The 23,751-nt window shown below is 45.0% G+C and overlaps 1 protein-coding gene across 9 annotated transcripts in view; it reads left to right on the forward strand.

Annotated features, from left to right (window-relative positions):
* Positions 1–1,122: 1,122 nt before the first annotated feature.
* Positions 1,123–23,751, forward strand: part of NBEA (neurobeachin) — a 1,049,301-nt gene continuing 1,026,672 nt past the window's right edge. For 6 of the 9 annotated variants that reach the window (XM_063951798.1, XM_063951815.1, XM_063951816.1 and 3 more), the window contains exon 1: positions 1,124–1,815. In XM_063951798.1, coding sequence (XP_063807868.1) covers positions 1,612–1,815 — 204 coding nt within the window. In that variant the 5' untranslated portion in view covers positions 1,124–1,611. Of the gene's footprint in view, positions 1,816–23,751 lie in introns of all 9 variants that reach the window. The other 3 variants (XM_063951811.1, XM_063951806.1, XM_063951817.1) reach the window with 2 other exon arrangements.

A 23,751-nucleotide genomic window follows, 5' to 3' on the forward strand; every position in this document is an offset into this window, starting at 1 on the left:
AGAGCCCCTAGTGTGCATCCAGCTCGGCCGGGCACAGAAATCTAACTGAGGCTTGGAAGAGGGTCATAGTGGGAGGAGCCAGTGCACACCAGGTAGTCTAAAAGCTGTCTTTTAGTTGTGCCCAGTCTCCTGCGGAGCCGCTATTCCCCATGGTCCTTACGGAGTTCCCAGCATCCACTAGGACGTCAGAGAAATGCTAATAGGCTAAAATCCGGCAGTTCTGCGCATGCGTATGCACCGCAGGGCGCACGCGCTAAGCAATTTTACACAAAACTATGCTATTTTACTCACGGGCGAACAAAGCTTTTCAGTCGCTCTGTTGATCGGAGAATGATTGAAAGGAAGTGGGTGTTTCTGGGCGGCAACTCTGCGTTTTCAGGGAGTGTGCTAAAAAACGCAGGCGTGCCAGGTAAAAACGCAGGAGTGGCTGGAGAAACGGGGGAGTGGCTGGCCGAACGCAGGGCGTGTTTGTGACGTCAAACCAGGAACTAAACGGACTGAGGTGATCGCAATCTAGGAGTAGGTCTGGAGCTACTCAGAAATTGCAAGGAAATACTTAATAGCAGAATTGCTAATCTTTCGTTAGCAATTCTGCTATGCTAAAATATACTCCCAGAGGGTGGCGGCTTTGCGTTTGCATTGCTGCTAAAAGTAGCTAGCGAGCGAACAACTCGGAATGACCACCAGTAGCTGCACGTAGGATCACAGCTGCTAATGCATCAACGTAGACTCAGAATCAGGCCCATTGTACTTAGTATAGTATATACAGTAATATAGTGGAATACGTGGACCTGTATGTTATGCAGCAATATGCACTGATAATTGCTCAAGTAATAGCATTTATAGATTCAATTGTCAGCTCCTCCATAATCCTGAAATGAATAATCGGGATACTCATGTCACCTGCAGGTCTGCCCAGGCCATAGGGAGGCCCTTGTTCATATTAAAACTGTGGACACTATTAATACTATGATTCTGAGAGGGAAAACAGGGACAGTCCCGGAGGTAGTGGGACCCATGTCACCCGTAGTACCAGGCACAGACTGGCAGCACATGGGCGTGCAGCGATGACAGAGGGGTGAGAGCGCGGGTTACCCCCCGCCCCATAGACCGGTGTGAGCTGCCCTCTGTGCCCGGGGACCACCTGCCCACACCTGTCCATCCCTGTGGTCGCTGGGCGGCACAGCCACGCCCGCGGGCAGCTCTGGCGCAGGCGCAGCTCACCCTACCGCAGGCAGGGGGCGTCAACATGGCGGAGGAGTAACAGCGGCGTCTGCTCCCATCATAACAACGCCAGCTGCAGCAGCAGTCATCCCGTTACCCGGCGACAGTGACCCGCTACAGCCCTGCCCGGTGGCCCGGCCACGGAAGGCGTTGGATGTGCGGCTGGCAGGCAGGTGGTGCACTGAGAGTGATGGAGGGGGTCTCCGCCAGGATCCATACCCCGGGGACCGTGGATTAGCCAGCCAGCCTGCTCTCACCCGCTGGTGTTCCTCTCCCCGCATCTCTGACTGTCTCGGGTGATCGCTGTGACCGCTACCCAGAGGGTGTAGAGAGCGGCTGCCCGGCATCCCCCCCCCCCCCTCCCCCCGCTGTGCCAGTGGCGGAGAGATGGCAAGTGACAAGCCGCTGGTGGGGGCCGGCTGCCCGGACAGGGATCCCCCGGGTGGCTCGGGTTCCATGGTGCTGCCGGGCGGGGTGATCAACCCGTCCGTGCCCATCCGCAACATGAGGATGAAATTCGCCGTCCTCATCGGGCTCATCCAGGTCGGGGAGGTCAGTAACCGGGACATCGTGGAGACCGTGCTCAACCTGGTAAGGAGATCACCCGGCGGGCGCTGCCTACTGTTCACCCGGGGAGAGGCTGCATGGATCTCATTCATTTGTATGTGCTGCTGGGTTACCCCATCACAGGCAGGGAGCGTGACAGGTGCCCGTAATCCTCCCTCTACACCCCATAGCAGCACTTCACAGGCACTTTCCTGATCTTGCAGTGTGCTGGGGGCATTTTCTTAAGGCACACTGAATATGCATTGTAATCTGCAGCATCTATCTATCTATCTATCTATCTATCTATCTATCTATCTATCTATCTATCTATCTATCATGTCCATCATGTCCTACTCTTGCACATACCAGTGATGCTTGCTGGCATTGGGGGGAGGCAGCAGAGCATCTTGCCCCTGTTCCAGCACCTAGCAGGTCCCAAGGAGGACATTTCATCACACATTTACAGACCCTCAGCTCTGATCAAGGGTTAAAAATCAGCATCCTCAGGGGTGCTGTTGCTTTGAATGGCCCATATGTTGTGGTATTAAATGTCTTGAAAGCTATGTACAATCACTCCAACCCCCCACCATGCCTTTTATTTATTTATATATATATATATATATATATATATATATATATATATATATATATATAATCTGCCTTTCATGCTTGCAGCACTGCACTCTGCTCTGCAGGAGGGAAGGGGTTAAGTGTGGCTGCTGATCATGCATCTGATTATCCCTGAAGATTAGGCATCAGGGTGCATGGGAACCTGTACTGACATTATTTATGTGATGCATATTGCCTTCCATATAATCCAAGTATAGGCGGACAAAGGGGTTGCTTGGTAAATCCTTCAGATGTACCCGATAGAGGGTGAAGGTATACTGGAGCCTTCTCCTAACAATCCTGATCCTAGGCCAGTTATACAGCTTAATGCAATGCAAGATCTGCAATTGAGACATGTTGGTAGAATTCATCCATCGTGACCAGTGCATTACTGTCTGTGTGTTTGTGTTACTATCCTTCATACAGTAGGCATCACATATCTAAGTGTTGGATTTAGCACCCAGTATGTGCAGGCAGGCCTCAACACCAGTCTCCTGGCTGCGAGCAGGCCTCTCATTATTGCAATGCAGTGATTTTAAAGACCTGTAATAATAGATTTTGACATAGCTTTTAATTAGTCACAATTTTGACATACAATATTAATGAACATGCACTGAATTGTTTTAGGGGGATGGTTGGCATTGCTTTTGTTGGCAATGCTCGTTGTACAAGTTCTCCTTAGGTCCAGGCTACACTGGTGCATTTTAGGCGCACGTTGTGGATTGCTGTGTGTTCTCGCTCTTTAATCGCCTTGTAGAGCGATGATGTCCGTCAATCACTACAAATATAATGCCTTGTGTGAACTTAAGGGAACTAATCTTTTTTTACAGTTTGAAGGGATGAGCAAGTAATTATTTAAGAGATTTTTAGAAGATGGTTCATTGAAATTAAAATAAGGTGTTTTTATCGCCTGCATTAAACTCATAAGGTTAATTGTATAAATCATGGAATTTGCTTTCTTAAGTAATCCTATAAAAAATTGCTTGTGTGGCCATAGCCTGAGAGTACTGGTGAAATTAAAAGGAATATAATTCCTGTGTTCTTCTGTCACAACCTGAACACTGGCCCTTTGAATTTCTGTGAACAATCCTCCCTTCCCCCATTTCTTGTCACAGAATAATGTCTCACATCCAGTATAGGGAACCAAAGGTTCTCGTGACACAAAGTTGCCTGGTATCCATCCAGTAATGGGCAGGAGGTATTGTGTCTTCAGTGCCAACCAAATATTGCTTCAATATTGATTCACTTCTTCTTTTCTTTTTTTTTTTTTCCTTTTTTTTTTTTTTCCCTTTTATGTTAAATCCTTGCCCCAGTCAAAAATAAGATTAGGGGAGAAAGTGAGCAAATCTGATTAGACTGGACAGCTACCGCTGCTAGTAATCTTTAAAACCAAGGTTTTAAAAGTGTTTCATTAGTACTCTCTTAAAAGAATCAAAGACCGCATGATTAAAACTAATGATTAATCCACACAACCTCAGAATGCCTTTATTGATTTATATATAGTATATCGGCACTCATACTGTTGTATTGGCTATTGAGTGTGTTACTCCTGGATTCAAAGCTACAGTAAAATTGTCTTCTTTAGTCGGGCGTTTGGCAAAGCCAGTCTGCCGCTGTCTGGTCTATAGTACGTTAATTATTTTTTACGTGGGAGCTGCAACAGTATTGATGGGCGAGCAGTGTGCAGTATTTAAATATTTGTCTTGAGTGCTATATATAAGTAGAGGTGTGCTTACCTCCCCAAAATACCAGGGTGGAAATAAAAATTGCAGTTCCTTATATTGTTGTTTTTATTATTATTTTTTTATAAATGAGAAAATTGTGCTTTTATTCTAAAATGCGTTTCTGTTAATGATCGTGATTTTATAATATAGAATAATATAGTACTGATAACTTAAGTTTGACAATTTATCCTAACTTACTTATTTCATTCCGACAAGTGATATGAATTCTATTTTATGCACCTGAATGCTATTAACTTTATGTATTTGCTTACATGCTATATATACACCAGCAGAACAAGCCGTCCTGGGCATGGGTAGGAATTGAATACTGCCTTGACAGTTGTATATTTGTTACAATAAATGTCCTCTCTGAAACATGCTCTGGTAATTGGAATAAATGTGCTCTCCGCGTGTCATTGTGTCTTATCTGACCAATGAGAGACATGATGCTTTTATCAGCAGGAAGCTAATCAGTCTAGAGAGCAGCTGCAGTCGCAGTGCATTGTGGGTAGGATGCTGCTACACAATGACGTAAGGAAATAAATGAATCTATTTTATGATACCTTTTAGTTGAGAGCGGAGCAGACTGCTCGTGTTGCTGAGCGTTAGCCAATAACTAGAAGGCATTAGACACCAGTTTTTCTTTCCGTATGAATGTTAACTGCTTGCTTTTGATGACTTTGACTTGAAAAACGTTTTGAGGATAATGTTTTTCACTATAATTTGTTTTTGGTCTCCACAGGGGAACATTGAAAATTTCCAGTGGTGCTGCTCTTGCTCAGGGGTGTAAATGCATAAATGTTAGGTGCCAGATGCACAATATAAGCCATTTCTTATTTATGTATCTTTAGCTTAAACTATTTTGGTACCTGATGTCATTGTCTCATCACTAGAATTGTAAATACAGGTTGAATCTCCGTATTCAAAATGTTTGGGACCAGAAGTGTTTCTGATTTTTCCATATGCAGGAATATTTGCATTCCATAGTGAAATCTTGGGGATGGAACCCAAAGTCTAAACATGAAATGCAGTTATGTTTCATATACATATTGCCTGAAGGTCATTTAATCTAATATTTGTTATCATTTTGTGCATGAAACAAAGTTTGGGTATACGGAACCATCAGAAAGCAAAGGGGTCACTATCTCAGTCCTGTTCAAACATTTCTTGGTATACGTTATTTTCGGACATGGGAGATGTATAATAAAGTGGCATGGTGGTTGCCTCCCTATAAAGGAAAAGTTAAAGGCTACAGAACACGATTACGTACTTCCCAAGCACACTGTTCTGGACTTTGGGCCTGATTCAGAGATTGATGGAAGATCAATGCCGCACGCAAGCAGCATTAAATTTCCATTTGAACCCTAGAAGAGGCATTCAGAAGACATCTCGGTAGAAGAGACGTCTCCTGCATGTAGCTGCGTTCCCAGCACTGCGACTGGCGTTGCAAGCTGAGATCCAACATCGCAACTATCGCTCGTGATGTTCCCAGTAGTCGGCCAGCTGATAAAGCCTCAGCTTGCGCAGCTGGCCAACGGAAGCAGGGGCTGCGAGGCGAAGTCTGTGTGATGACATGAAGACCTCTGGCTCTCCCCTCCCAGAAACTGGGGTGACTCCCCCGTTTTCAGGAACGCAGCCGTCCCACCGCCCACTTGCCCTCCCCCTCAACGCTGCTACGGAAGAGGGGAACTGCAGGCGATAACGCAAAGCCCGTTCTGCACATGCATGGGATGCAGTAACTGCCAAACTCTGAATCGGGCCCTTTGTTAGCTTAAATAAGTGTATTTCATTAAATAGGGTCCAAACTTATTTATTTGTCAACAAGGCAACAAGGTATTTATGAGACGGCAACAAGGTATTTGTGAGATTTTAGTTCAGGATATAGCGCATTGTCTGGACTCTTATACCCCTTTCAGAACGCACAAATAACCCGTTATCGATCCAGTATATTGCCGGGTCGAAGCAGGTCGCTGTGCAGTGTGAAAGGGTCACTCCCAAATTCCCGGGTCGCCTGACACGGTAATTGGACCCGGGAATAAAGAAGGGTTATTACCGGGTCAGGTGCAGTGTGAACGGGTTACCCAGGTTGACGTGACTTGGTACCTGTTCACAGCATAGGGAGAGGCGGCGCCGCCCCCGATGGCATCCCGGGTCAGGAAGCCAGTTCTCCGGGTCCAATGCCAGGTCGCACCTGGGAAGGACCAGTTTCCAATTCCCGGGTGCGACCCGGCATTTGCGATGTGAAAGCGGTATTATTGAGCAGCCCTGGTTAGTATGATTGCTCTTGGTAACAGATACTTGGTGTATGTTCCTTTGATTAAAAATGTTCTTTCTACCTCTTACTGAGGGTAGGGTAATGTGTGGCTCCTTTGGAGGTTAGGGAGCTCCAGTCAGGTGATCATGTCCTAGGGGTGGGATATTACTGCTATGGGCTGCTATTTGATTTCTACCAAATGTTAGTACACCGAGCTGCCATTTCCGTGCAAGGTGCCCCTTCCCCACTGGGGCTATAGTTTAAGAACATCTAATGGGATTCATAGAAGGTCACATTAAAGTAATTTCTCAGGTCACAAGAACAAAACAATAACTACATTTCAGAGGTTGATGGTTTCAATATTACATATAGTATAAATATTACATAAAGTAGCCCTTACATCTATTATGCATCTCAGTTCTTTAATCCACCGTGTGTTAGTTTCATACATTTATTGCTTCCATTGCCATGCTTGCCAACTAGCCCCTAGATTACACTTGATCTCTCTACTTTTTGGTTGGGGTCAAATTCTCCAATTAATATTTCCTTTCACTTACATTAAAGTACTAAATTATTGATAACTTTATTAACTGTTTAGTAACTATGCAGTCTGCTTTACTTCTTATCCAGAGACCTGTTGTGACACGCGTGTGGACGTTGGGAATCCCTGTGCTGTCAGAAAGTAGCCTTTCCTTTCGTTCTTGTGTGAGACATTGTGGAATGCTGAATATGTGCTCCAAGTATTTGTGTGGTGGAAGAGTGTAACGTAACTTCATAGAGTGTAAGCCCTTATGGACAAGGTTCTCTTCAGTTGTCCTCTCCGCCTAGCACTATCCCTGACTCCCGTGGGCCTTGTTCCATACTGGTGACGCTGATCCCTACTGTTTGCCCTACCTGGGTACATATGCTGACATCACGTAGTCTGCAGTTTTTCCTTATCTGAAGAACCTCATTTGATGCATTACGCATATTAATGGATCGAGATAATTTCTGGAGCTTTTAATTACAAGGCAACACAAGTGTTCCCTAGCAATATACAATGGTTATAATTGAAAACATAATACGTAAGTACAGGCTAATTCAGACAGTATATAAATTCACTTAGATACATAATTAAAGTTGGCATAATTACATAGAGAGGACCTTGCTCATATGAGCTGACAATCTATAGTGGTATGCAAGAAAAGCTGATGCAGCAAGTCAGATGTTTGCTTTAAGGCCTCTAATCTATACTAGAAAGAATGGCAGAATCTGCTCACATCCATAGAGTTAAATATCCCGCTTTATATTTGTTTTCTGCCAGGTTTTATAAATGTGCCATTACGGGGTCTATTCAATTATAGTCGGGACTGCTGTCTAGTCGGAAAGACGTCAGTTTCCGACTTTTTTAGGTTGAATCATGATCCAACCTATTCAATGGGGCTGCCGTTTTTCCGACAGGAAAACACGTGGATCGGCGGATTAGCTGCGGATCCACGTGTTTTGTCCACCAAATCCGACAGCTTTTAGTCCCGTTATCGACAATGTCAATCCGACTTAAAAAAAGTCGGATTCACGTTGTCGGAAACGTCCAAAACCTGTCGGATTTGGCCTCAAATTCAAAACTGAACTGTCGGATCCTTTCCGTCGGAAAGGATCCGACATCAGTTAAATAGACCCCTATGTCTATGATGGGATGTTGTCATAATGTCGACAATTACATTGTTGACACCTGAAATTAGGATAAGGGTGCAATTAGGGATAGGCTAAAATAGGAGTTTTCGACATTGTGACATTTCATAACACATCCATTTATGACATATTTCAGGGCCTTGGCTTGCATGGAAATTTTCACCATGAACACAGGAATGGTTCTACCTGAGTAGTCTTCAGCTTTACCTGTTTTGCTATGATTGGGGCACGTATAATTGATTATGGGACAACTATGCTGTGTAATATGTACTGTTATCTACGTAGGTCTAGGTCGACCACTAATGGTCGACATGCATTAGGCTGATATAGACAAAAGGGCGATGTGGTTAATAGGATGACAGTTCTTATGGTCAACAAATACAAAAGGTCGACAGGCTCAAATGGTCAACACAGCTTTTTTTTTTATCAACTATTTCATACTGTACCATCTAAGTGGACTTCGATTGTTAATAGTACCTTGACGGCAAAAACGACACAAAAAAACCAGAACAATGTGTCGACCTTTTCACCCTATCGACTTAATGCATGTCAACCATTAGTGGTCGACCTAATGACTGTAGACCTTTTCCATGTAGATCTGCTGATCCATACCCGTACGTAGTTCATACCACCACACCCCTAAAGATTTTACAATGCAGCTTTTGTCCACGCTAGCTCTGCATTAGAGTATGGGATATGGATGGAGATTATATTAGATGTTCCTTTTATGCGGTCATGTGTTAACTTTGTTTAGAGCGACGCTGGAGGAAATCACGCTCTAAGGCAGACTTCCTCCATTTCAAACTTATGCTCTCATTCTTCAGTGCTGCCCTTTCTCTTGCTAAACAGTCATACTTCAAGAACCTCATCTCCTCCCAGTCTTCCAACCCCCGGCGCCTCTTTCCCACTCTCAACTCACTTCTCTGCCCACCTCCACCTCGTCTCCCTTCCTCACTCTCTGCTCTTGACTTTGCCACTTACTTCACATCCAAAATTGACTCCATACGTCAGGACATCACATCACACCAGACCATCAGTAACCAGCCTTCTCCCATCCCTTACCAACCCTCCCCATCCCTCGCACCAACTCTGTCATCTTTCTCCCATGCATCTGGAGAGGAAGTCATGGCCCTCATTTGTTCCTGTCCCCTCACCACCTCCCCACTTGACCCTATCCCCTCCCGCCTCCTCTGCTACCTCTCTTCTTCTGCTTGTTCCCACCTTCTAAATCTCTCCCTCTCATCAGGCACTGTCCCCTCTGCCTTCAAGCACGCACTCATTTCTCCTATTCTTAAAAAAACCTACCCTTGATCCAAACACTCTCTCCAACTACCGACCCATCTCTCTCCTCCCTTTTGCCTCCAAACTCCTTGAGCGTATTGTTTACAACCGCCTTTCTTCCTTTCTTTCCTCACACTCACTGCTTGACCCATTCCAGTCTGGCTTCCGTCCTCTCCACTGCACTGAAACTGCCCTTACAAAAGTATGCAATGACCTCCATGCTGCTAAATCTAAGGGACACTACTCTCTACTTATTCTACTTGATCTCTCTGCTGCTTTTGACACTGTGGACCATCCTCTCCTACTGCAAATCCTTCACTCCATTGGTCTGCGTGACACTGCCCTCGCTTGGTTGTCGTCCTACCTTTCTGACCGTTCATTCTCTGTCTCCTCTCATGACTCCACCTCCCCCTCACTTCCACTAACTGTAGGGGTACCCCAAGGTTCTGTCCTTGGTCCTCTTCTCTTCTCTTCTCTCTATACGTCCTCACTAGGTAAGCTCATTAGTTCTTTTGGTTTCCAATATCATCTCTATGCTGATGACACTCAAATCTATCTTTCCTCTCCAGACCTCTCCCCTGCTCTCCTCACTCGTATCTCCAACTGTCTCTCTGCTATCTCTTCCTGGATGTCCGAGCGCTTTCTTAAACTTAACATGTCTAAGACCGAGCTGATCATCTTCCCTCCCGTATAACCTCACCTCCTACAATCTCATTATCTATTGATGGCACTACTATCTCCTCTACCCCCCAAGTGCGCTGTCTTGGAGTAATCTTTGACTTCTCCCTCTCCTTCAAACCACACATTCAGCACCTCTCACAAACCTGCCGTTTTCATCTAAAAAATATTTCCAGGATCAGACCCTTTCTGACCCAGGATGCTACTAAGACTCTTATCCACTCACTGGTCATCTCCAGACTGGATTACTGTAATCTCCTCCTGACTGGCATTCCTGACAAATACCTCTCTCCACTCCAATCTATCCTCAATGCTGCTGCCCGGCTCATTTTCCTCACCAAACGCACTACGTCCACCTCTCCTCTCTTACTAGACCATCACTGGCTCCCCTTCCCTTTCAGAATCCATTTCAAGCTTCTCACACTTGCTTACAAAGCCCTCACCCACTCCTCTCCCATCTACATCTCTGATCTTATCTCGCTTTACACTCCCACCCGTCCTCTTCGCTCTGCTAATGCTCGCCGACTCTCCTGCCTACGGATTACTTCCTCCCACTCCTACCTCCAAAAGATTTTTCACGTGCTGCACCACTTCTCTGGAATTCCCTACCCCTCCCCCTCAGACTCTCCACCTCTCTACAAAACTTCAAACGGGCTCTCAAGACCCACTTCTTCACCAAACCCAGCCAAATCTCATCCTAAACCTCTGTCCCACGCTCTCTATGTACCCCATCTGTCTCACCCCTGTCTGTCTACCCCTCCCCTTTAGAATGTAAGCTCTCACGAGCAGGGCCCTCTTCCCTCATGTGCTTACCCTTTTCTTACTTTAATAATCTTCAGCTGCACCAAATCCAGCAGTCTTCTGCCACCTGATACTTATTCCAGTGTCATCTGCTGATGTAGCTATGTTTATTTACCCTGTACCTGTCCTATATTGTCGTCAACTGTAAGTTGCTGTTTTCCTGTTTGATTATTTGTTTATGTATTCTGTAATTGGGCGCTGCGGAACCCTTGTGGCGCCATATAAATAAAGGATAATAATAATAATAACTCAGTCAGTAAAGTCTGAGCCACTTGTAATCTATCAGGGTGAGATGTCACCCCTTGGCACTGTAAGGGGCTGTGGTCAGGAACCAGACTTTCTCTGGTACTGTTAATGCCAGACAATAGAAGCCATGAAGGCTTGTACTCTGCATCACACTCCCACTGAGCCAGATGAATGGATAAACTAATGTTTGCCATTAGAGGAGTAAAAATCTCTTCAGAAATTTATGACTGGTTCTTCTAAATAAGAAAAGAGTTCTCTTTATCCAATGCATGCAAGAGTCAGGGCATTCACATGATTACAGCCTTAAGATGGGTTCACTAAGCAATAATCGGGCCGATCAGCTTTGGACGCTCTGCCCTATAATCTCAGTGTGTGTATGCCGCACACAAGACCGATTATCATTAGAAACCCAGCTGTATCTGATGGTCGATCTAATGACTGCATTGCATACTCATTTTGCTGGATTATTATAGGAATAGTAATATAAGATATGCAACCAGCTAACAATGCAGTGTCCAGTGATTCAGCAAGTTCACTCCGAGTCCAGTATAATTTCTTTGCCTATAATCTAATATTACACTATTATCTCCATATGCCAACCTATTAATACAGTGACTAAAGATACCATGCCCTTACTTGTGGGAAATGTCTACTACAAAAGGTCGTGCAAAAATACAATTTATATTAATTAGAAACCACTGGTTTTAACTTTCCATTAAAATTCATGTTCTTATGATGGCAATGAAAATGCCTGCCAATATATTATGTATGTATGTATGTATGTATGTATGATGTTGCAGTTCAGGTCATTGTGCTACTGTGTAGTTTGCCCCATTTATTAATTTCTATCACACATCTTGTGTCTCCTTAATGCCAGTCTCCTAAAAACAGCCTGTCATATTGTGTGGAGCTGCCGGGTATGGTAGAAGATCTACGGTAATTAGGTAGTCATTAGGTCGACCCCACATGGTTGACATGGAAAATGTTGAAGGTAGAAAAGTTAGTCGGGGTCAAAAGGTTAACACAAAAATGGTCGACACAAGTGTACTTTTTTGGTGTCCTTTTCTATGTTTTATCATATGTGACCACAATTATTGAAAACGTAGACCCTCGCAGTCCACGTGGATGGTAAATTAAGCAAAAGTTGAAAAATATGTGAAAACCTCCAGAAAACTTACGTCAACCTGTTGATTGTCTGTCTAGACCATGTGGCCCTCCAGCTGCTGCGGAAACTACACATCCCAACATGCCCTGCCTCAGTTTTACCATGCGTTAGTAGCAAAACTGTGGCAGGTCATGATGGCATGTGTAGTTCCGCAGCAGCTGGAGGGCCACAGGTTGAAGGGGTGGTATTCATGTGACCGGCGGTCGGGAGACCGACAGTCACATGACCTCCTCCACCATCCCGACCGCTCACTATCCCGATGGTCGGCATGCCGACACCCATAGAGTGGGAATAGAACCCGTGGCGACGGCAGGTCGCCACCAAGCCCGCACGGGGCTTGCTGCACTCGCCCCTCCCCGTCGGGATCCCCGCATCGGTATGCTGCCGGGATCCCGGCGTCGGTAAGCTGACCGGCGGTCTCCTGACCGTCGGTAAGCTGACCGCCGGTCAGCCGTACTACACCCGGTTGAAGACCCATGATCTAGACAGTATAGATCTGTCATCCGGATACTGGAGCCGCCATAGTAGCACATGAATATGCTACGCTTCATAGTTATTGTAATGAAGCACCTCAGTGATGTCATTGGACTGCTTCCTAGTGAATGAATACGTTTTGCATTAATAAGTATTTATTCAGTTCAGAAGAAGCCAGGTTCTGTTTTGTGGAAGTGACAGGGCACTAGCCTGGCCCAGTGGTGCACATTTTTCTTTAGGCACCTTGGTTTATTTTACAGCCCCAACTGGAAACTGCTGATGACGGGTGCGAAAAAACACGTTCTTGTGCATCTTTAAGGCATTATACACACTGTAACTTTTTTTTTCCTGTGTATGTTTAAATTTTGGTGTGTATATAAAATATGTAATTTAAAGTATGTTTAACATTTGAAATAACCAGCTGATCGAAGCACTTTCACAGTTGAATTGAATTCTTAAGTTCCCTGAAGTTAAGTATTTCTCACAATGCCTCAGGCACCCTCCGGTCATCAGCTGCTGTCACTCCTCCTCTACTTCTACAGAATCTTAACATTTCCTTGAGTTCGCAAGAAATAGAATAAAACTTTTCAGCAAACTGCTGACCCTTCTCTAGACGTTAGCTTAGAATGAAACTTTCCTGAGGAAAATGCATAGAGCTGTGTGTTTATCATCTATCTGTCTTAAGGGCCGTACACACTAGACCACGATTGTGAACGATATATCTTCACGTCATTTAGTGTGTATGACCCTAGCGACGGACGATGAGCGCACCCGCGCTCGTTAACAGCTGGTCGGCGGTCGACCATGCTGCATACTCGATGTGAGCAATGTCACTTGTGACATCGCTCATCACGGCATGTGTGTGTACGGAGCCGCGATGAGCGATGTGCAGAGTGTGCCATTGCTCCTCCTTCCGGGACCCTCCCTGCCTCCACTGTAGCTGAGCCGCACGCTGCACAGCTCTCCTGCCCACGTGTGTCACTCACTTTGTATGTGAGTAATTTCTCCCACTACCCCACCAATTTCCACTGTGCCATCAATGTTTTCCGGTGTTCCACCAACATAATTAAATCTCCATATACTGTATATGTATATACATACTGTACATGCTGTATATGTGTGTATGCACATATATAATATGTCATGCGCCACTAAAAGATAGCATAGACTCTGGGATGGTACGGCACTCCTGGCGGCCGATACAAAAGACGTTACTGCAGCATAAATGAGTCACGCCGTTGCAATGCCTTTAGTGCTACAGCCCTGCCCACACACCCAGAAATGCCTCCCCAATATTAAAATATGTAAATAAGGTGCCAATTCCAGAGATATCTGTCGTCTTTCAATTTTTTTTAAATATCGCTAGTGTGTACACTCAATTTCATTTGTCAGGGCTCTGGGAAGTTCAAGGAAAGTGCTCATCTTCCACATTGTTCATCTTTCACATTGGTCAGGTCTTCTAGTGTGTATGGGCCTTTAGGCTTTCTATGAATAGGTGGCCCTTCTTTTGAAATGATTCTGTCTACTTTAATGTTGTTTATAAGCAATGCATATGAAAAAACACTGTAATCAATAAATGCGCAGATGTTGGATGTTTTAGAGGTGAAATGCAATATGTCAGGGGTGTGGCTTGTAGGAGGAAGCCACGCCCACAAAATATTGTGTTTGACTAAACACAATTGTGTTTGTTTTATATTGGTATTTCTCTAACGTCCTAGTGGATGCTGGGGACTCCGTAAGGACCATGGGGAATAGACGGCTCCGCAGGAGACTGGGCACATCTAAAGAAAGATTTAGGACTATCTGGTGTGCACTGGCTCCTCCCCCTATGACCCTCCTCCAAGCCTCAGTTAGATTTCTAGGCCCGGCCGAGCTGGATGCACACTAGGGGCTCTCCTGAGCTCCTAGAAAGAAAGTATAGTTTAGGTTTTTTATTTTACAGTGAGACCTGCTGGCAACAGGCTCACTGCAGCGAGGGACTAAGGGGAGAAGAAGCGAACCTACCTAAGTGGTGGTAGCTTGGGCTTCTTAGGCTACTGGACACCATTAGCTCCAGAGGGATCGCACACAGGACCCGACCTCGTCGTCCGTTCCCGGAGCCGCGCCGCCGTCCCCCTTACAGAGCCAGAAGCAAGAAGGTCCGGAAAATTGGCGGCTGAAGACTTCTGTCTTCTCCAAGGTAGCGCACAGCACTGCAGCTGTGCGCCATTGCTCCTCATGCACACCACACACTTCGGTCACTGATGGGTGCAGGGCGCTGGGGGGGCGCCCTGAGCAGCAATATTAACATCTTGGCTGGCAAATCTGACACCATATATAGCCCCAGAGGCTATATAGGTGTAAATTACCCCTGCCAGAATAACACAAAAAGCGGGAGAAAGCCCGCCGAAAAAGGGGCGGAGCCATCTCCCTCAGCACACTGGCGCCATTTTCCCTGACAGCTCCGCTGGAAGGATCGCTCCCTGGCTCTCCCCTGCTGTCCTGCACTACAGAAAGGGTAAAAAAGAGAGGGGGGGCACAAATTTAGGCACAGTATAATATATATATATGCAGCTATAAGGGAAAACACTCTTTATAGGTGATATCCCTGTGGTATATAGCGCTCTGGTGTGTGCTGGCATACTCTCCCTCTGTCTCCCCAAAGGGCTTTGTGGGGTCCTGTCCTCTGTCAGAGCATTCCCTGTGTGTGTGCTGTGTGTCGGTACCGCTGTGTCGACATGTATGATGAGGAAAATGATGTGGAGGCAGAGCAAATGCCTGTAAATGTGTTGTCACCCCCTGAGGGGTCGACACCTGTGTGGATGGACTTATGGAAGGAATTACGTGACAGTGTCAGCTCCTTACATAAAAGGTTTGACGACATAGGACAGCCGGCTACTCAGCTTGTGACTGTTCCAGCGTCTCAAATGTCATCAGGGGCCTTAAAACGCCCGCTACCTCAGATGGCAGACACAGATGTCGACACGGATACCGACTCCAGTGTCGACGACGATGAGACTAGTGTACCCTCCAATAGGTCCACCCGTTACATGATTGAGGCAATGAAAAATGTATTACACATTTCTCTAACGTCCTAAGTGGATGCTGGGGACTCCGTCAGGACCATGGGGTTTAGCGGCTCCGCAGGAGACAGGGCACAATAATAAAAGCTTTAGGATCAGGTGGTGTGCACTGGCTCCTCCCCCTATGACCCTCCTCCAAGCCTCAGTTAGATTTTTGTGCCCGGCCGAGAAGGGTGCAATCTAGGTGGCTCTCCTGAGCTGCTTAGAATAAAAGTTTAAGTTAGGTTTTTTATTTTCAGTGAGTCCTGCTGGCAACAGGCTCACTGCTACGAGGGACTTAGGGGAGAGAAGTAAACTCACCTGCGTGCAGGATGGATTTGCTTCTTAGGCTACTGGACACCATTAGCTCCAGAGGGAGTCGGAACACAGGTCTCACCCTGGGGTTCGTCCCGGAGCCGTGCCGCCGACCCCCCTTGCAGATGCCGAAGTTGAAGAGGTCCAGAGGTCCAGAAACAGGCGGCAGAAGACTTTCAGTCTTCATAAGGTAGCGCACAGCACTGCAGCTGTGCGCCATTGTTGTCAGCACACTTCATACCAGCGGTCACTGAGGGTGCAGGGCGCTGGGGGGGGCGCCCTGGGCAGCAATGTATTATACCTTTTTTATGGCTAAAATACATCACATATAGCCCTTGAGGCTATATGGATGTATTTAACCCCTGCCAGATCTCACAAACTCCGGGAGAAGAGCCCGCCGTTTTAGGGGGCGGGGCCTATTCTCCTCAGCACACGGCGCCATTTTCCTGCTCAGCTCTGCTGTGAGGAAGGCTCCCAGGCTCTCCCCTGCACTGCACTACAGAAACAGGGTTAAAACAGAGAGGGGGGGCACTTATTTGGCGATATGATTACATATGTGAAAATGCTATAAGGGAAAACACTTGTATAAGGGGTTGTCCCTGTATAATTATAGCGTTTTTGGTGTGTGCTGGCAAACTCTCCCTCTGTCTCCCCAAAGGGCTAGTGGGGTCCTGTCCTCTATCAGAGCATTCCCTGTGTGTGTGCTGTGTGTCGGTACGTGTGTGTCGACATGTAGGAGGACGATGTTGGTGAGGAGGCGGAGCAAATTGCCTGTATTGGTGATGTCACTCTCTAGGGAGTCGACACCGGAATGGATGGCTTATTTAGGAATTACGTGATAATGTCAACACGATGCAAGGTCGGTTGACGACATGAGACGGCCGGCAAACAAATTAGTACCTGTCCAGGCGTCTCAGACACCGTCAGGGGCTTGTAAAAACGCCCATTTACCTCAGTTGGTCGACACAGACACAGACACGGACACTGACTTCAGTGTCGACGGTGAAGAAACAAACGTATTTTCCTTTAGGGCCACACGTTACATGTTAAGGGCAATGAAGGAGGTGTTACATATTTCTGATACTACAAGTACCACAAATAAGGGTATTATGTAGGGTGGGAATAATCTACTTGTAGTTTTTCCTGAATCAGATAAATTAAAGTGTGTGATGATACGTGGGTTTCCTCCGATAGAAAATTATTGGAGGTATACCCTTTCCCGCCAGAAGTGAGGGCGAGTTGGGAAACACACCTTAGGGTGGATAAGGCGCTCACACGCTTATAAAAACAAGTGGCGTTACCGTCTCCAGATACGGCCGCCCTCAAGGAGCCAGCTGATAGGAAGCTGAAGAATATCCTAAAAAGTATATACACACATACTGGTGTTATACTACGACCAGCAATCGCCTCAGCCTGGATGTGCAGCGCTGGGGGGGCTTGGTCGGATTTCCTGACTGAAAATATTGATACCCTTGACAGGAACAATATTTTATTGACTATAGAGCATTTTAAGGATACATTTCTATATATGCGAGATGCGCAGAGGGATATTTGCATTCTGGCATCAAGAGTAGATGTGATGTCCATATCTGCCAGACGATGTTTATAGACACGACAGTGGTCAGGTGATGCAGATTCCAGACGGCACATGGAAGTATTGCCGTATAAAGGGGCGGTCCATCGGACCTGGTGGCCATGGCAACAGCTGGAAAATCCACTTTTGTTACCCCAAGTCACATCTCAGCAGAAAAGGACACAGTCTTTTCAGTCTCAGTCCTTTCGTACCCAAAAAGGCAGGCGGGCAAAAGGCCAGTCATATCTGCCCAGGGTTAGAGGAAAGGGAAGAAGACTGCAGCAGGCAGCCCATTCCCAGGAACAGAAGTCCTCCACAGCTTCTGCCAAGTCCGCAGCATGACGCTGGGGCCATACAAGCGGACTCAGGTGCGGTGGGGGGTCATCTCAAGAGTTTCAGCACGCAGTGGGCTCACTCGCAAGTGGACTCCTGGATCCTACACGTAGTATCCCAGGTGTACATTGGAAATTCGAGACGTCTTCCCCTCACAAGTTCCTGAAGTCTGCTTTACCAACGTCTGCCTCCGACAGGGAGGCAGTATTGGGAAAAAATTCACAGGCTGTATTCCCAGCAGGTGATAATCAAAGTACCCCTCCTACAACAAGGGAAGGGGTATTATTCCACACTATATTGTGGTACTGAAGCCAAACGGCTCGGTGAGATCTAAAAGATTTGAACAATTACATACAAGGGTTCAAATCAAACCAGCCGGTACTGATCCAATCAGACAACATCACGGCGGTCGCCCATGTAAACAGACAGGGCGGCACAAGAAGCAGGAGGGCAATGGCAGAAGCCACAAGGATTCTCCGATGTGCGGAAAATCATGTGTTAGCACTGACAGCAGTGTTCATTCCGGGAGTGGACAACTGGGAAGCAGACTTCCTCAGCAGGCACGACCTCCACCCGGAGAGTGGGGACTTCATCCAGAAGTCTTCCAAATGCTGGTAAACCGGTGGGAAAGACCACAGGTGGACATGATGGCGTCCCGCCTCAACAAAAAGCTAAAAAGATATTGCGCCAGGTCAAGGGACCCTCAGGCGATCACTGTGGACGCTCTAGTAACACCGTGGGTGTACCAGTCGGTTTATGTGTTTCCTCCTCTGCCTCTCATTCCCAAAAGGGCATTCCGGAGGAAGTCATCCCTACCCTGATCAAAGCCAGGAAGGATGTCACCGCAAAACATTATCACCGCATTTGGCGGAAATATGTTGCTTGGTGTGAGGCCAGGAAGGCCCCAACAGAGGAATTTCAACTGGGTCGATTCCTGCATTTCCTGCAAGCAGGGGTGACGTTGGGCCTCAAATTGGGGTCCATTAAAGTCCAGATTTCGGCCCTGTCGATTTTCTTCCAGAAATATAATTATAATTATAATAATAATAATAATTTTTATTTATATAGCGCTCTTTCTCCAACAGGACTCAAGGCGCTTTACAGACATCAAAAACAATGCACATAATACAGAGGATTTGAGTAATACAACAATAGACAAGCAACACAGACATAAAAGAAAACCTTAAGCCCACAGAAAGCATAACGCAGGATTGGTGCAGGCATTTTGGGTAATAACTTCCAAGGGTTGTGTATTCCACCCTTATAGGTACCAAGTGCAGCAGCCGTCTTGGGCGCTAAGCGTAGGATTACCCAGGGTGGAATAGTCCACCCCTAGAAGAGATGACACAAAATGGGGGTGATTTCAGAGTCCTACAGTTTAGAGTAGGGTTCCAACAAAACCACAAGGTCCATGTATTTTTCATCCCATCCACAAGTGTACCATATGGGGCAGCCATGTTGGGCGCACTTTGAAGGTTACACTGTGGGAGGTGAGCCATACAAGGGCCAAGTTCATATATGGGAAAACTGATGCTTATGTAGTAGTATGATGTACCCTGCATGTAGGGCACAATGGCAAAGTGTGCAATCAGTGGAGGTAAACATTACAGGAAAAACACATGGTGGGGTGAAGCGAGCAATGGAAAGAAAAAAAAACATAATAGCAGGTAACTAGTGGCAGAAGTAGGAGTGGGATAACATTTTGATCAGATCTTAGTTCGGGTGGGTAGGAGAATGAGGGGGGGCATACTCAGACGCAATGGGGATGTCCCTGCTGATCCTGGTCCTGGTGCTCTGCCCCCACAGTTCCCTGTTCATCTTGATGGTTAGGCCCAGGGGCAGACTTGATGTTCTCAGCCAGAGAGGTGGTAAGCCTGGTCTTGGTGTTCTCATGTTTGAGGCGAGGAGAGGCCACATAAAGTTCCAGAGTTTTTAGGTTGTAATGCAGTCCTTCTGTTAATTTGTAAGTTTGTTTGACTTCTGTTTTCCTTCGGTTTAACACAGGTATAACACTGCTATTGATATTAGCTGCCACTTAATAACTAGCCACTTTATACACTAGCCACTGCAACGTCCTTATAGGCCTGACGTCCTATACTATACTGGTTAAGTAAGTCTACAAACACATGCTCTTTGTGATTAAAACCCCCTCCCCCACACAGCAACCCTCCACCAAAAGGTGATAATCAACTACCAAATGTGAAATCTAAGCCCCAGTCAATCACAAAGTTTTTGCTGACTACAGATATTAATCCACTTAACAATTTACCAAATATATCTTTTTAGCAATAAACACACAGTGATCAGCTCTCTGCTGTAGTTACCAAATATATCTTTTTAGCAATAAACACACAGTGATCAGCTCTCTGCTGTAGTTACCTGTTGGTGAAAAGGAGAGACAGGAGTCAATTCCAAATATCAGTTGAAGATGCAACCAATGAAACACAGGTATAACACTGCTATTGATATTAGCTGCCACTTAATAACTAGCCACTTTATACACTAGCCACTGCAACGTCCTTATAGGCCTGACGTCCTATACTATACTGGTTAAGTAAGTCTACAAACACATGCTCTTTGTGATTAAAACCCCCTCCCCCACACAGCAACCCTCCACCAAAAGGTGATAATCAACTACCAAATGTGAAATCTAAGCCCCAGTCAATCACAAAGTTTTTGCTGACTACAGATATTAATCCACTTAACAATTTACCAAATATATCTTTTTAGCAATAAACACACAGTGATCAGCTCTCTGCTGTAGTTACCAAATATATCTTTTTAGCAATAAACACACAGTGATCAGCTCTCTGCTGTAGTTACCAAATATATCTTTTTAGCAATAAACACACAGTGATCAGCTCTCTGCTGTAGTTACCTGTTGGTGAAAAGGAGAGACAGGAGTCAATTCCAAATATCAGTTGAAGATGCAACCAATGAAACACAGGTATAACACTGCTATTGATATTAGCTGCCACTTAATAACTAGCCACTTTATACACTAGCCACTGCAACGTCCTTATAGGCCTGACGTCCTATACTATACTGGTTAAGTAAGTCTACAAACACATGCTCTTTGTGATTAAAACCCCCTCCCCCACACAGCAACCCTCCACCAAAAGGTGATAATCAACTACCAAATGTGAAATCTAAGCCCCAGTCAATCACAAAGTTTTTGCTGACTACAGATATTAATCCACTTAACAATTTACCAAATATATCTTTTTAGCAATAAACACACAGTGATCAGCTCTCTGCTGTAGTTACCAAATATATCTTTTTAGCAATAAACACACAGTGATCAGCTCTCTGCTGTAGTTACCAAATATATCTTTTTAGCAATAAACACACAGTGATCAGCTCTCTGCTGTAGTTACCTGTTGGTGAAAAGGAGAGACAGGAGTCAATTCCAAATATCAGTTGAAGATGCAACCAATGAAACACAGGTATAACACTGCTATTGATATTAGCTGCCACTTAATAACTAGCCACTTTATACACTAGCCACTGCAACGTCCTTATAGGCCTGACGTCCTATACTATACTGGTTAAGTAAGTCTACAAACACATGCTCTTTGTGATTAAAACCCCCTCCCCCACACAGCAACCCTCCACCAAAAGGTGATAATCAACTACCAAATGTGAAATCTAAGCCCCAGTCAATCACAAAGTTTTTGCTGACTACAGATATTAATCCACTTAACAATTTACCAAATATATCTTTTTAGCAATAAACACACAGTGATCAGCTCTCTGCTGTAGTTACCAAATATATCTTTTTAGCAATAAACACACAGTGATCAGCTCTCTGCTGTAGTTACCAAATATATCTTTTTAGCAATAAACACACAGTGATCAGCTCTCTGCTGTAGTTACCTGTTGGTGAAAAGGAGAGACAGGAGTCAATTCCAAATATCAGTTGAAGATGCAACCAATGAAACACAGGTATAACACTGCTATTGATATTAGCTGCCACTTAATAACTAGCCACTTTATACACTAGCCACTGCAACGTCCTTATAGGCCTGACGTCCTATACTATACTGGTTAAGTAAGTCTACAAACACATGCTCTTTGTGATTAAAACCCCCTCCCCCACACAGCAACCCTCCACCAAAAGGTGATAATCAACTACCAAATGTGAAATCTAAGCCCCAGTCAATCACAAAGTTTTTGCTGACTACAGATATTAATCCACTTAACAATTTACCAAATATATCTTTTTAGCAATAAACACACAGTGATCAGCTCTCTGCTGTAGTTACCAAATATATCTTTTTAGCAATAAACACACAGTGATCAGCTCTCTGCTGTAGTTACCAAATATATCTTTTTAGCAATAAACACACAGTGATCAGCTCTCTGCTGTAGTTACCTGTTGGTGAAAAGGAGAGACAGGAGTCAATTCCAAATATCAGTTGAAGATGCAACCAATGAAACACAGGTATAACACTGCTATTGATATTAGCTGCCACTTAATAACTAGCCACTTTATACACTAGCCACTGCAACGTCCTTATAGGCCTGACGTCCTATACTATACTGGTTAAGTAAGTCTACAAACACATGCTCTTTGTGATTAAAACCCCCTCCCCCACACAGCAACCCTCCACCAAAAGGTGATAATCAACTACCAAATGTGAAATCTAAGCCCCAGTCAATCACAAAGTTTTTGCTGACTACAGATATTAATCCACTTAACAATTTACCAAATATATCTTTTTAGCAATAAACACACAGTGATCAGCTCTCTGCTGTAGTTACCAAATATATCTTTTTAGCAATAAACACACAGTGATCAGCTCTCTGCTGTAGTTACCTGTTGGTGAAAAGGAGAGACAGGAGTCAATTCCAAATATCAGTTGAAGATGCAACCAATGAAACACAGGTATAACACTGCTATTGATATTAGCTGCCACTTAATAACTAGCCACTTTATACACTAGCCACTGCAACGTCCTTATAGGCCTGACGTCCTATACTATACTGGTTAAGTAAGTCTACAAACACATGCTCTTTGTGATTAAAACCCCCTCCCCCACACAGCAACCCTCCACCAAAAGGTGATAATCAACTACCAAATGTGAAATCTAAGCCCCAGTCAATCACAAAGTTTTTGCTGACTACAGATATTAATCCACTTAACAATTTACCAAATATATCTTTTTAGCAATAAACACACAGTGATCAGCTCTCTGCTGTAGTTACCAAATATATCTTTTTAGCAATAAACACACAGTGATCAGCTCTCTGCTGTAGTTACCAAATATATCTTTTTAGCAATAAACACACAGTGATCAGCTCTCTGCTGTAGTTACCTGTTGGTGAAAAGGAGAGACAGGAGTCAATTCCAAATATCAGTTGAAGATGCAACCAATGAAACACAGGTATAACACTGCTATTGATATTAGCTGCCACTTAATAACTAGCCACTTTATACACTAGCCACTGCAACGTCCTTATAGGCCTGACGTCCTATACTATACTGGTTAAGTAAGTCTACAAACACATGCTCTTTGTGATTAAAACCCCCTCCCCCACACAGCAACCCTCCACCAAAAGGTGATAATCAACTACCAAATGTGAAATCTAAGCCCCAGTCAATCACAAAGTTTTTGCTGACTACAGATATTAATCCACTTAACAATTTACCAAATATATCTTTTTAGCAATAAACACACAGTGATCAGCTCTCTGCTGTAGTTACCAAATATATCTTTTTAGCAATAAACACACAGTGATCAGCTCTCTGCTGTAGTTACCAAATATATCTTTTTAGCAATAAACACACAGTGATCAGCTCTCTGCTGTAGTTA

This window comes from Pseudophryne corroboree, chromosome 2 (assembly GCF_028390025.1).
Source record: "Pseudophryne corroboree isolate aPseCor3 chromosome 2, aPseCor3.hap2, whole genome shotgun sequence".
Lineage (NCBI taxonomy): Eukaryota > Metazoa > Chordata > Amphibia > Anura > Myobatrachidae > Pseudophryne > Pseudophryne corroboree.